Source organism: Elephas maximus, chromosome 7, assembly GCF_024166365.1.
Source record: "Elephas maximus indicus isolate mEleMax1 chromosome 7, mEleMax1 primary haplotype, whole genome shotgun sequence".
In the NCBI taxonomy this organism is placed as follows: Eukaryota; Metazoa; Chordata; class Mammalia; order Proboscidea; family Elephantidae; genus Elephas; species Elephas maximus.
This window is the reverse complement of record NC_064825.1, coordinates 57,242,636-57,256,921: the sequence shown is the minus strand read 5'-3', so window position 1 is coordinate 57,256,921 and position 14,286 is coordinate 57,242,636. Positions and strand designations below refer to the sequence as shown.

General features: G+C 38.7%; 1 protein-coding gene across 1 annotated transcript; it reads left to right on the top strand.

The window, feature by feature from the left end:
• The first annotated feature begins 7,295 nt into the window (after positions 1 to 7,295).
• On the top strand, positions 7,296 to 13,117 carry LOC126080006 (hemoglobin subunit beta-1/2-like). The gene is made up of 4 exons (XM_049891336.1): positions 7,296 to 7,320; positions 8,575 to 8,686; positions 8,815 to 9,037; positions 12,982 to 13,117. The coding sequence occupies exons 1-4, from the start codon at positions 7,296 to 7,298 to the stop codon at positions 13,108 to 13,110; spliced, it is 489 nt and encodes a 162-aa protein (XP_049747293.1). The 3' UTR covers positions 13,111 to 13,117.
• Positions 13,118 to 14,286: the final 1,169 nt, after the last annotated feature.

The following is a 14,286-nucleotide window of genomic DNA, read 5'->3' as shown; positions in this document are numbered from 1 at the left end:
TGCTAAGGTTCGCTTTATGACCTAATGTGTGGTCTATTCTAGAGAATGTTCCATGTGCACTAGAAAAGAGTATACTTGGTTGCTGTTGGGTGGAGTGTTCTGTATATGTCTACAAGGCCAAGTTGGTTGATTGTGGCATTTAGATCTTCTGTGTCTTTATTGAGCTTCTTTCTGGATGTCCTGTCCTTCACAGAAAGTGGTGTTTTGAAGTCTCCTACTATTATTGTGGAGCTGTCTATCTCACTTTTCAATGCCGATAGAGTTTTTTTATGTATCTTGCAGCCCTGTTATTGGGTACAGAAATATTTAATATGGTTATACCTTCTTGGTATATTGTGCCTTTAATCATTATATAGTGTTCTTCCTTATCCTTTCTGATGGATTTAACTTTAAAATCTATTTTGTCAGAAATTAATATTGCCACTCCTGCTGTTTTTGTTTATGGTTTTTTCGATATATTTTTTTCCATCCTTTTTTAGTTTGTTTGTGTCTCTAAGTCTAAGGTGTGTCTCTTGTAGGCAACATATAGATGGATCTTGTTTTTTAATCCATTCTGCCACTCTGTCTCTTTTTTGGTGCATTTAGTCCATTTACATTCAGGGTAATTATGGATAGGTATGAATTTAGTGCTATCATTTTGATGTCTTTTTTTGTGTGTTGACAGTTTCTTTTTCCCACTCGATTTTATGTGCTGAGTAGATTTTCTTTATATATTGTCCTTTCCTCATATTTGTTGTTGTTGATTTTGTTTCTGCTGAGTCTGTATTTTTCCCTTGTATTTTATTTTGCTGAGTAGGATAGTTTGTCTCCTTTGTGGTTACCTTATTATTTACCCCTATTTTTTCTAAATTTAAAACTAACTTTTATTTCTTTATATGGAAGGTGTATGATTACATTTCTTACATTTCTTAGTCCCTCTTTATTATTTTAATGTTGTCTTGTTTTATATAATAACATCGCCGTTACCCTATGTTGGGCTTTTTTTTTTTTTAATCTTACTTTGTTTTTTTTTTTTTTGAATTTCCCTGTCTGGGTTGACTTCTGGTCGCTCTGCCCAGTGTTCTAGTCTTGGGTTGATACCTGATATTATTGATTTTCTAACCAGAGAACTCCTTTTAGTATCTCTTGTAGTTTTGGTTTGGTTTTTACGAATTCCCTCAACTGATGTTTATCTGGAAATATCTTAATTTCACCTTCATATTTAAGGGACAGTTTTGATGGATATATGATTCTTGGCAGGCAATTTTTTTCCTTCAATTTTTTAAATATGTCATCCCATTGCCTTCTTGCCTGCAAGGTTTCTGCCGAGTAGTCCGAGCTTATTCTTATTGGCTATCCCTTGTAGGTGACTTTTATCCCTCACTGCTCTTATAATTGTCTCTTTACCTTTGGTTTTGACAAGCTTGATTATAATATGTCTTGGTGACTTTCTTTTAAGATCTCCGTTATGTGGAGTTTGATGAGCATCTTGGATAGATATCTTCACGTCTTTCACAATATCAGGGGATTTTTCTGTCAACAAATCCTCAACGATTTTCTCTGTATTTCCTGTTATCCCTCCCTGTTCTGGTACTCCAATCACTTGTAGGTTATTTCTCTTGATAGAGTCCCACATGATTTTTAAGGTTTCTTCATTTTTTAAATTCTTTTATCTCATTTTTCTTCAGATATATTGCTGCCAAGTGATTTATCTTCGAGTTCAGAAATTCTAGCTTCTACTTGCTCAGTTTTGGTCCTCTGACTTTCTATTGAGTTATCTATTTCTGTTATTTTATTGTTAATCTTCTGAATTTCTGATTACTGCCTGTCTATGGATTTTTCCAGCTTATTAAACTTTTCATTATGTTCCTGAAAAATCTTTCTAATTTTTTCAATTGCTTTATCTGTGTGTTCCTTGGCTTGTTCTGCATATTGTCTCATTTCCTTCCTGATGTCTTGAAGGGTTCTGTATATTAAACTTTTGTATTCTGCATCTGGTAATTCCAGGAATGCACTTTCATCTGAAAGATCCCTGGATTCTTTGTTTTGAGAGCCTGTTGAGGTGATCGTGGTCTCTTTCTTTATGTGACTTGATATTGACTGTTGTCTCCAAACCATCTATAAGTTATTGTGTTTAGTTTATGCTTGTTTACTGTGTTGCAGCTGCTTGGTTTGTTTTGTTTTGGTATACCCCTATTGGTTGCTTAAGTGAGCTAGTTTGATTATTTTCACCTTTGGAGTTTTGGTGTCCTGTCCCTAGCTGGCTAGAGCTGTTATCAGGTATTTCAGTCTAGGAGTCCATTCAGTTTTCTTGTATGAATTCAGATCAGGTTTCTAGGTAGCTAATAACAAGTGTGTGATACAGGCTTTGTCGTACAGTCTTAGAGGGGCAGGGGTGATGGGCTTATATACCAGTACCTGATTGCAGCAGGGGGGTCACGCTCTGACCAAGGCAGGGGGCTGAGGACTGACCCCCAAGTTTCTCTGAGGAGAACACATCTCTATTCCCTAGAGCGTGCTGGTGGGTGGTTCTGCAGAAGGACCATGGGCACCCAAAGTTTTTGGTTGTAGGGACTGGGAGGTACCAGTTATCTTTGTTGTAAAGAGGGCTGGACAGAAGCGTGTTTATTCTGCCATCTTGGCTCCACCCTCTTAGCACCTATTTTTAATTGGCGATTGAATATCATATTCTTTTTAGTGAAATAGTGTATTTTGTCCATTTTTTGTCTTTTTAATATGTATTTTTAATAGTCATTTTAAAAAATATTTTGATATGTGCCAGGGGTGTACACTGTAACCATCTTATATTTCCATAATACCCCTGGTGGTAAAGTAGTTAAGCACTTAGCTGCTAACTGAAAAGTCAGCTGCTTGAACCCATCAATGCTTTGTAGGACAACGATATGGCAGTCTGCTTCTGTGAAGATTTCAGCCTTGGAAACCCTATGGGACAGTTCTACTCTGTCTTACACTGTCACTGTGAGTCAGAATTGGCTCTATGGCAATGGCTTTGGGTTTTGGGGGGGGGTTTAGTCACATAATGATGTCTTTCAATGTTGTGAAGTCCTTAAGTTTTCATGAAGCCCTATTTAATAATCTTTACTTTTACAGCTAGTGCATTTTGTGTCCTTAACTACACCAATGTCATGAGAATATTATTCTATATTTTTCTTCTTGGAACTTTATAATTTTACTCTTCACATTTAATTTTAAGCTCTCTATATAAGATGAGGTTGAGATCAAGATATATATATATGTTATTTATATTTATAAATAGATATCCTACTGATGCATGTATTGAAAACATCAATTTTCTCTACTGTATTGTAAAAACATAAAAATATATAAAAAGAGAGAAGAGAGCGAGAGTGCCCTGTTTGTGCAATGGTTAAGCACAAGGTTGGTGGTTCAAATCCACCATCAGTTTCACAGGAGAAAAGAGCTGGTGGTCTGTTCCTGTAAAGACTACATGCTAGGAAACCCTATTGGTCAGTTCTACTCTGTCCTATACGGTCACTATGAGTCAGATTATGTGTCTGTTTTCTGTACTGTCTTGGCTTGCATGTTGCTGTGATACTGGAAGTTTTGCTACCAGTATTTCAAATACCAGAAGGGTCACCCTCAGTGGACAGTTTTCAGCTGAGCCTCCAGACTAAGACAGACTAAAAAGAAGGACCTAGGAGTCTACTTCTGAAAAAAATTGGCTAGAGAAACCTTTAAGAATAGCAGCAGAACATTGTCTGATATAGTGTCAGAAGATGAGCTCCTCAGGGTGAAAGACACTCAAAATACCACTGGAGAAAACTGCCTCCTAAAGTAGAGTTGATCTTAATTTCATCGATGGAGTCAAGCTTTCAGGATCTTCATTTACTCTGTGGAACCACTCAAAATGAGAAGAAACAGCTGCAAACATCCATTAATAATAGGAACATGGAACGTACAAAACATGAATCTAGGAAAATAAGAAATTGTCAAAAACAAAATGGGATGCATAAACATCAATATTCTAGGCATTAGTGAGCTGAAATGCCCTAGTATTGGCCTTTTCAAATCACACAGTCATAGGATCTTCTACGCTGGGAATGACAAGCTGAAGAGGCATGGCATCACATTCGTGATCAAAAAGAACATTTCAAGATCTACCCTGAAGTACGGTGCTGCCGATGACAGGATAATATCCATACACCTACAAGGAAGACCAGTTAATACTACTATTATTCAAATTTATACACCAAACACAAAAGCAAAAGGTGAAGAAATTGAAGATTTTTACCAAGGTCTTCAGTCTGAAATGGGATCGAACATGCAGTTAAGATGCATTGATGATTACTGGTGATTGAAATGTGAAAGTTCAAAGCAAAAAAGAAGGGTTGAACTAATGGACCACATCTACCATGGCCTCCACCAGGCTGAGTCCAGTACAACTACATGGTAGTCAGCTACCATCACTGACTGCTCTGACAGGAATCACAATAGAGGGTCCGGACAGAGCTGCAGAAAAATGTAGAACAAAATTATAACTCAAAAAGAAAGACCAGGCTTGCTGCTCTTACAGAGACTGCAGAAACCCTGAGAGAATGGCCCCCAGGCACCGTTTCAGCTCAATAATGAGGTCACTCCTGAGGTTCACCTTCAGCCAAAGATTGACCAGGCCTACGGAACAAAACAAGACTAAAGGGGGGTATCAGCCCTGGGGCAGGGACTAGAAGGCAGAAGGGAACAGGAAAGCTGGTAATAGGGAACCCAGGGTTGAGAAAGGGGAGTGTTGATATGTCATGGGGCTGTAACCAATGTCATAGAGCAATGTGTATACTAACTGTTTAATGAGAAACTAGTTTGTTCTGTAAAACTTCATCTAAAGTACAATAAAAAAAAATGTTGGTAGTTGGAAAATACAGCCTTGGTGAGAGAAATGATGACTAAGATCTCAAGATAGAGTTTTTCAAGACCAATGGCTTTTTCAATCCAAATACCTTTTTTCAGCAATATAAATGGTGAATATAAACATGGGCCTTGCCAGGTGAAATACACAGGAATCAAATCAACTACATCTCTGGAAAGACGCAGTGGAAATGTTCAATACCATCAATCAGAACAAGACCAATGGCCAACGGTGCAACAGACCATCAATTACTCATATGCAAGTTCAAGGTACAGTGGAAGAAATTTAGAACAAGTACATGAGAGCCAAATTATAACCTTGAGTATATCCCATCTGAATTAAGAGGGCATCTAAAGAATAGGCTTGATGCATTGAACACTAATGACTGATGACCCGACGAGTTGTGGAATGACACCAAAGACATCATACCTGAAGCAAAAGAAAAAGGTCATTAAAAAGACAGGGAAGAAAAAAAAAAGACCAAAATAGATGTCAGAAGAGATTCTTAAAGTTGCTCTTGAAAGTCGAGTAGCTAAAGCAAAAGTAAGAAATAATGAAGTCAAATTGTTGAACAGAAGATTTCAAAGGCTAGCTTGAGAAGACAAAGTAAAGTATTATAATGAAATGTGCAAAGACCTGGAGAGAGAAAGCCAAAAGGGATGAAAACACTTAGCATTTCTCAAGTTGAAACGACTGAGGAAAAAATTCAAGCCTCTAGTTATCATACTGTAGGATTCTATGGGCAAAAATTTGAATGATGCAGGAAGCATCAAAAGAAGATGGAAGGAGTATACAGAGTTACTGTATCAAAAAAAAAAGTGGTCAATGTTCAACCATTTCAGGGGGCAGCATATGATCAAGAACCAATGGTACGGAAAGAAGAGGTCCAAACTTTACTGAAGGCATTTACAAAAAATGAGGTCCCGGGGATTGATGGAATACCAGTTGAGATGTTTCAACAAATCAATGTGGTGCTGGAAGCTGTCACTCGTCTAGGTTAAGAAATTTGTAAGACAGCTACCTGAAAGACTGGAAGAAATCCATATTTGTACCCATTACAAAGAAAGGAGATCCAATAGAATGTGGAAATTATAGAACAATATCATTAATATCCCACACAAGTAAAATTTTGCTGAAGGTCATTCAAAAGCGGCTGCAGCAGTACATTGACAGAGACCTCCCAGAAATTCAGGCCAGGTTCAGAAGACGACTCAGAAGCAGAGATATCATTGCTCATGTCAGATGGATCATGATGAAAGCAGAGAACAGCAGAAAGATCTTTACCTGTGTTTCATTGATTATACAAAGTCATTGTTATGTGTATCATAACAAACTATGGATAACATTGCAATGAATGGGAATTTCAGAACACTTAATTATGCTTTTGAAGAACCTGTACTTAGACGAAGTGGCAGTTCAAACAATATAAGGGGATACTGTGTGATTTAAAGTCAGGAAATTTGTGTGTCAGGGCTGTATCCTTTTACCATACTTATTCAATCTGTATGCTGATCAGATAATCTGAGAAACTGGACTATATGAAGAAGCATGCAGTATCAAGACTGGAAGAAGATTCAATAGCGACCTGCAATATGCAGGTGACACAACCTTGCTTGCTCAAAGTGAAGAGGAATTGAAGCACTTATTGATGAAGATCAAAGACTACAGACTTCATTGGATGTTACATGTCAACATAAAGAAAACAAAAATCTTCACTGCAGGACCAATAAGCAACATCATGATAAATGGAGAAAAGATTCAAGCTGTAAAGGATTTCATTTTACTTGGATCTACAATCAACACCCATGGAAGCAGCAGTCAAGAAGTCAGAGGATGCATTGCATATTGGGCAAATCTGCTGCAAAACACCTCTTTAAAGTGTTAAAAAGCAAAGATGTCACTTTAAGGACTAAGTTGCTCCAACCCAAGCCATGGTGTTTTCAATCACCTCACATGCATGTAAGCTGGACAATGAATAAAGAAGACGAAAGAAGATTTGATGCCTTTGAGTTACGGAGTTGGTGAAGAATATTGAACATACCATGGACTGCCAGAAGAATGAATAAATCTGTATTGGAAGAAGTACAGTCAGAATGGTCATTAGAAGCAATGATGATAAGATTTCATCTCACATACTTTGGACATGTTATCAGGAGGGACCAGTCCCTAGAGAAGGACATCATGCTTGGTAGAGGGTTAGAGAAAAAAAGGCCCTCAATGAGATGTAATAACTCAGTGGCTGCAACAATGAGCTCAAACATAGCAACGGTTTTGAGAATGGCACAGAAACAGGCAGTGTTTCATTCTGTTGTGCATAGGGTTGCTATGAGCTGGAATCAACTCAATGGCACCCAACAGCAACAATGAGTTGGATTCATCTTGATGGGCAATGTATTTGGTTTGGCTTAGCTTGCAATATTTCTTCAATCATACTATGGATGTAGATAATTATGTTACAGGTATTTGATATTTGTTTTTATCACTTATTAAATTTTCCCATTACAATCCATAGTTTTAAAACCTATTCAAGTAGCTAGTACACAGGCAATATTCAATTCATTTTGAAAATTTTTTAAATAGATTATTTAATTCAAGGAAGGAAGGAAAAATAGATTTGTGACTGGAAAGATCTACCCAATCACACAAGGAAGAATAAAACAAGTTAAAATTATGGCAAAATATTTATCCACTTCAAATAATTATAAATATTTTATCTCCCTAAAGACAAAGAGGGGTTCTACACAGATTCAACTAGATTCTTTTTTTTTTTCTTCTCTGTAGGCCTCAATTTCTTATCTATAGAGTGAAAGAAGTTTGATGCATTATATACACAGAGGAAGTGAAGGAAAGAATGTAAACAGAAACCTATACACCAATGTTTGCTGCAGCACTCTTCACAACAACCAAAATGTTGAAACAATGAAAATATCCATCAGCAGATTAATGGAGAAACAAAATTAGTAATACAATAGAATACTACTCAGTAATAAAAACAAATCAAGTCCTCAGTCATGCCACAACATGAAGGAACCTTCAAAAAACCTTGCTGAGTGAAATACGGCAGTCGCAAAAGGACAAATACGGTATGATCTCATATGAAATAAGCAAATATACAAAAAACAAAGATTATTAGTGCTTTTCAGGGATAACAGAGACGGAGGAAAAGAGAGTTTATACTTAGGGGACATTGAGTTTATGTTAACAGTAGTGGAATGATTTGAAAAAGGATGGAGAGAATGGTTGTCCAGTTTGGAGAATGTAATCACTGTCACTGAATTGTACACGTAAAAATTATTGAGATCCTACATGTTTTGTTATGACCATATATGCACACACAAAAGAATTACATGCATTAAACTCTAATATACATTCCAGTATATCTCACTAAAATATTTATGCGTAAGTGAGATTGGGATATATTTATAGAAGCAACTACAAAGGAGATGAGTCCAGAGATAAGCAGTGAGAAAACAGGATTTCTGAGTCAAGACACATAAGACCTAGATCAACCAATCTCAGAGCCAGTTGAAGAGAACTGGAGAATGAGGGTGTACCTTACAGTCTCGCAAACTAATGAACTTGCACTATGTCCTAGGCCAATAGACTCACAGGAGCAGGGAGAGCAGCAAGAGCAGCGGTCAGGACTAGGTGTAAAGAGAAAAACAGGGTTAGTTGCTGATTGTACTTGCTTCTGACACAACAATGTTGACTAGCAACTACACAATCAGACACCATCGTGAATCTGATTTCTTATGATAAGCCTGTGGTCACCTCCATGTGGGGCAAGGTGAACGTGGAAGAATTTGGTGGTGAGACCCTGGGCAGGTTTGTATCGAGGTTGCAAGGTAGGCTTAAGGAGGGTTGAGTGGGGCTGGGCATGTGGAGACAAAACAGTCTCCCAGTTTCTGACAGACACTGACTTCCTCTGCACCCTTTGGTGCTTTCACCTTCAGGATGCTGGTCATCTACCCACGGACCCAGAGGTTCTTTGAACACTTTGGGGGCCTGTCCTCTGCAGACACTGTCATGAACAACCCTAACGTGAAGACCCATGGCAAGAAAGTGTTAGTCTCCTTTGTTGAGGGCCTGAATCACCTGAACAACCTCAAGGGCACCTTTTCCCAGCTGAGTGAGCTGCACTGTAACCAGCTGCACGTGTGTCCTAAGAACTTCAGGGTGAGTCTAGGAGATGCTCTATTCTTTCTTTTCACTTTGTAATCTTTCACTATTATCATTTTACTTACTTGTGTTTCCTATGTAACTCTTTTTAGTTGACTATGTTTCATCATTTAATACTTTTTCAACTTATACCGTTTTGTATTATTTTTCTTTCAATATTCTTCCTTTTTTCCTGACTCACAATCTTGCTTTATATCATGCTCTTTATTTAATTTCCTACCTTTTTGCTCTTGCTCTCCCTTTCTCCTAATTCCCTCCCCCCTAAACAGTACCTCCCCACACATGTGTCTGTCAGTTTGTTGCACTGTGGGGGCTTGTGTGTTGCTGTGATGTTGGAAGCTATGCCACTGGGATTCAGATACCAGCAGGGTCACCTGTGGAGGACAGGTTTCAGCTGAGCTTCCAGGCTAAGACAGACTAGGAAGAAGGACCCAGCAGTTTACTTCTGAAAAGCATTAGCCAGTGAAAACCTTATGAACAGCAGCGGGACATTGTCTGATATAGTGCTAGAAGATGAGCTGCCCAGGTTGGAAGGCACTCACAAGATGACTGGGGAAGAGTTGCCTCCTCAAAGTAGAGTTGACCTTAATGACGTGGATGGAGTAAAGCTTTCGGGACCTTCATTTACTGATGTGGCATGACTCAAAATGAGAAGAAACAGCTGCAAACATCTATTAATAATCGGAACCTGGAATGTACGAAGTATGAATCTAGGAAAATTGGAAATCCTCAAAAATGAAATGGAACACATAAACATCAATATCCTTGGCATTAGTGAGCTGAAATGGACTGGTATTGGCCATTTTGAATCGGACAATCATATAGTCTACTATGCTGGGAATGACAACTCGAAGAGGAAAGGTGGTGTATTCTCGTCAAAAAGAATGCTTCAAGATCTATCCTGAAGTACAACACTGTCAGTGATAGGATAATATCCATACCCCTATAAGGAAGACCAGTTAATATGACTTATTCAAATATACGCACCAACCGCTAGGGCCAAAGATGAAGAAATAGAAGATTTTTATCAGGTGTTGCAGTCTGAAATTGATCGAACATGCAATCAAGATGTATTGATAATTACTGGCGATTGGAATGCAAAAGTTGGAAACAAAGAAGAGGGATCAGTAGTTGGAAAATATGGCCTTGGTGATAGAAAGAATGCTGGAGATCCAATGATAGAATTTTGCAAGACTAGCGACTTCTTCATTGCAAATACCTCCTTTCATCAACATAAACAGCATCTATACACACGGACCTTGCCAGATGGAACACACAGAAATCAAATTGACTACATCTGTGGAAAGAGACGATGGAAAACTCAATATCATCAGTCAGAACAAGGCCTGGGGCTGACTGTGGAACAGACCATCAATTGCTCATATGCAAGTTCAAGCTGAAACTGAAGAAAATCAGAGCAAGTCCACAAAAGCCAAAATATAACCTTGAGTATATCCCACCTGAATTTAGAGATCATCTCAAGAAGAGATTCGACGCATTGAACACTAGTGACCGAAGGCCAGACAAGTTGTGGCATGACATCAAGGACATCATCCACGAAGAAAGCAAGAGGTCATTGAAAAGACAGGAAAGAAAGAAAAGACCAAGATGGATGTTAGAGGAGACTCTGAAACTTGCTCTTGAGCAATGAGCAGCTAAAGCAAAAGGAAGAATTGATGAAGTGAAAGGACTGAAGAGAAGATTTCAAAGGGCCTTTCGAGAAGACAAAGTCAAGTATTATAATGACATGTGCAAAGAACTGGAGATAGAAAACCAAAAGGGAAGAACACACTGGGCATTTCTCAAGCTGAAAGAACTGAAGAAAAAATTCAAGACTTGAATTGCAATAGTGAAGGATTCCATGGGGAAAATATTAAACGAGGCAGGAAGCATCAAAAGAAGATGGAAGGAATACACAGAGTCAATATACCAAAAAGAATTAGTTGATATTCAACCATTTCAAGAGGTGGCATATCATCAGGAACCAATGGTACTGAAGGAATAAGTCCAAGCTGCTCTGAAGGCACTGGAGAAAAACAAGGCTCCAGGAATTAATGGAATATCAATTGAGATGTTTCAACAAACAGATGCAACGCTGGAGGTGCTCACTCGTCTATGCCAAGAAATATGGAAGACAGCTTCCTGGCCAACTGACTGGAAGAGATCCATATTTATGCCTATTCCCAAGAAAGGTGATCCAACCAAACGTGGAAATTATAGAACAATGCCATTAATATCACACACAAGCAAAATTTTGCTGAAGATCATTCAAAAATGGCTGCAGCAGTTTATCGACAGGGAACTGCCAGAAATTCAGGCTGGATTCAGAAGAGGATGTAGAACCAGGGATATCATTTCTGATGTCAGATGGATTCTGGCTGAAAGCAGAGAATACCAGAAGGATGTTTACCTGTGTTTTATCGACTATGCAAAGGCATTCCACTGTGTGGATCATAACAAACTATGGCTAACACTGCGAAGAATGGGAATTCCAGAACACTTAAATTGTGCTCATGAGGAACCTTTACATAGATCAAGAGGCAGTTGTTCAGACAGAACAAGGGGATACTGATTGGTTTAAAGTCAGGAAAGGTGTGCGTCAGGGTTGTATTCTTTCACCATACCTATTTAATCTGTATGTTGAACAAATAATCCGAGAAGCTGGGCTATACGAAGAAGAATGAGGCATCAGGATTGGAGGAAGACTCATTAACAACCTGAGTTATGCAGATGACACAATCTTGCTTGCTGAAAGTGAAGAGGACTTGAAGCACTTACTAACTAAGATCAAAGACCACAGCCTTCAGTATGGATTACGCTTCGACATAAAGAAAACAAAAATCCTCACAACTGGACCAATGAGCAACATCATGATAAACGGAGAAAAGATTGAAGTTGTCAAGGATTTCATTTTACTTGGATCCACAATCAACATCCATGGAAGCAGCAGTCAAGAAATTAAAAGATGCATTGCATTGGGTAAATCTGCTCTAAAGGACCTCTTCAAAGCGTTGAAGAGCAAAGATGTCACCCTGAAGACTAAGGTGCGCCTGACCCAAGCCATGGTATTTTCTATCACATCATATGCATGTGAAAGCTGGACAATGCATAAGGAAGACCAAAGAAGAGTTGACGCCTTTGAATTGTGGTGTTGGTAAAGAATATTGAATATACCATGGACTGCCAAAAGAACGAGCAAATCTGCCTTGAAAGAAGTGCGGCCAGAATGCTCCTTAGAGAAAAGGATGGCGAGACTGTCTTACATACTTTGGACATGTTGTTAGGAGGGATCGGTCCCTGGAGAAGGACATCATGCTTGGCAGAGTACAGGGTCAGCGGAAAAGAGGAAGACCCTCAACGACGTGGATTGACACAGTGGCTGGAACAATGAGCTCAAAAATAACAAGGATTGTAACGATGGCACAGGACCGTGCAGTGTTTCGTTCTGTTGTGCATAGGGTCGCTATGAGTCAGAACTGACTTGACAGCACCTAACAACATCAAAACAGTACCCAAATTCTGCATACCACCTCTCATCCACTATTTCTGCACTGGGGCAAATCCCACTCCTCCTTCATATGAGGGTTGGAAAGGACTGAATCAAAGAGAAGAGGATCATGGTGCTGTTCTAGAGTCTGTGATTCACTTCAAACTTGAAAGATAATTTGAATAATATAAAATCAGGAATAAAATGGAGAGGAAAGTCAGTATCTGAGAATGAAAGATCAGAAGGCCATAGAGAAGATAGGGAGCAGAAGTTACTAAGAAACTGACCATTAAGACTGTAATTAATCAATTAATTAGTTAATTAATATGTATGCTTATTTATTTCCTTTTTTTTAATTTGGGATAGTGTGTGGGCAACACAATTTGGGATAGTGTGTGGCCTCTCTCAGAGGCCAAGCTGGATTGCTTTGTTAACCATGCCTGTGTAACTACCTCTTCTGGGCAACGTGCTGGTGTGTGTCCCGGCCCATCACTTCAGCAAAGAATTCACCGCAGAGTTTCAGGCTGCCTATCAGAAGGTTGTGGCTGGTATGGCAAATACCCTGGCTCACAAATACCACTGAGATCCTGGCCTGTCTCCTGGTATCCGTTGGAAGCCCTGTTTTCCTAGATGCTATCTCTGAAATAATGCCCGTTCTCCAGGGTATAGCTTCTGCCTAATAAAGAACTTCTAGCTTAACTTTCTGACTCATTTCATTTATTTCATTTCTCACTCACTTTTGAAGTGTGGGTATGTCCCTAGGGATCTATAGATAGGGAGCTCTTGTGTCTCACAGGAAGAGTTCAAGGGAAATTGGAAAATGAAGGGAACCATACACAGCTGCTAATGGAAAAATTCTATGTCTAAGGCGTAAAGATTGGGGAGGTTTGGCAAATAGAGAGGATACTGGTACTACAGGGATTCCATGGTTCTCAAACCTAAAACATAGCCCCAGGGCTAACTTTCAGATCCATTTCCAACAATTACTCATAAAATAGTGGGTTCCATTAGAGGAGTTATGATTATTCAACACCCTGTCTTATTTCCTTCCTTCCTACTTCTCTTGCCTGTATATTTTAGCACACAATCTATACCCTATCAAGCCTTCCTACTCTCAGGAACCATTCTTCTTTTCTTGCTGGCCCAATAACACCTCCAATATAGTCCTTGCTTCTTGTTTTTTTCTGTTTAAGGGAGAGTTCAAGCTCACATATTACTTGTGACTTTTCTTGACTCCAGTTTCAATGAATCTCTAATACTGTCTAAGAAAATGTTTCCAAACCCTTCCTCTTCACCATTTTTCATATTTCTTCTTGCTTTTTTTAAATAGTTTATTATTTTACATTGATTATGAAGAAGTATATGAGAGAGAAAGAGAGAGAAGCAAAAAAAATTGTGAGTTAGATTCCACAAATATTTTTAAATAATTTAATGTTGAAGGGTTTCAGCATAATAAACTAATGCTTTACACATTTGCAAGGGGCCCAGACTGAAGCCAAGGTTCTGCCTCTAAAGATTCAAATTTAACACTATGGAAGTCTGCCCTTTTATGCTCTATAAATGACAAAGCGAATGACAAAGCCACATGGGTGAGTGTCATGAGTCTTCTGGGGCAAGTTCATATTAATTCTGTGACTTACACTCAGAATAGGCTCATCTTACGATATAATGGAAGGAATTAAGGAGCCTTGGTAGGCTGGAGTAAAAGACAAACCTCTGTCTTTCTCTTGGGGACTTGTGATGTGTGTGTATGTGTGTG

What these genes read in the sequence shown, in the direction of transcription:
- LOC126080006 (XM_049891336.1), top strand. Translation starts at nt 7,296, where the DNA reads ATGGATGTAGATAATTATGTTACAG. An exon ending in GGTGGTGAGACCCTGGGCAG is followed by an intron (nt 8,687 to 8,814) that starts GTTTGTATCGAG and finishes TTTCACCTTCAG; the next exon opens with GATGCTGGTCATCTACCCAC. An exon ending in TGTGTCCTAAGAACTTCAGG is followed by an intron (nt 9,038 to 12,981) that starts GTGAGTCTAGGA and finishes GTGTAACTACCT; the next exon opens with CTTCTGGGCAACGTGCTGGT.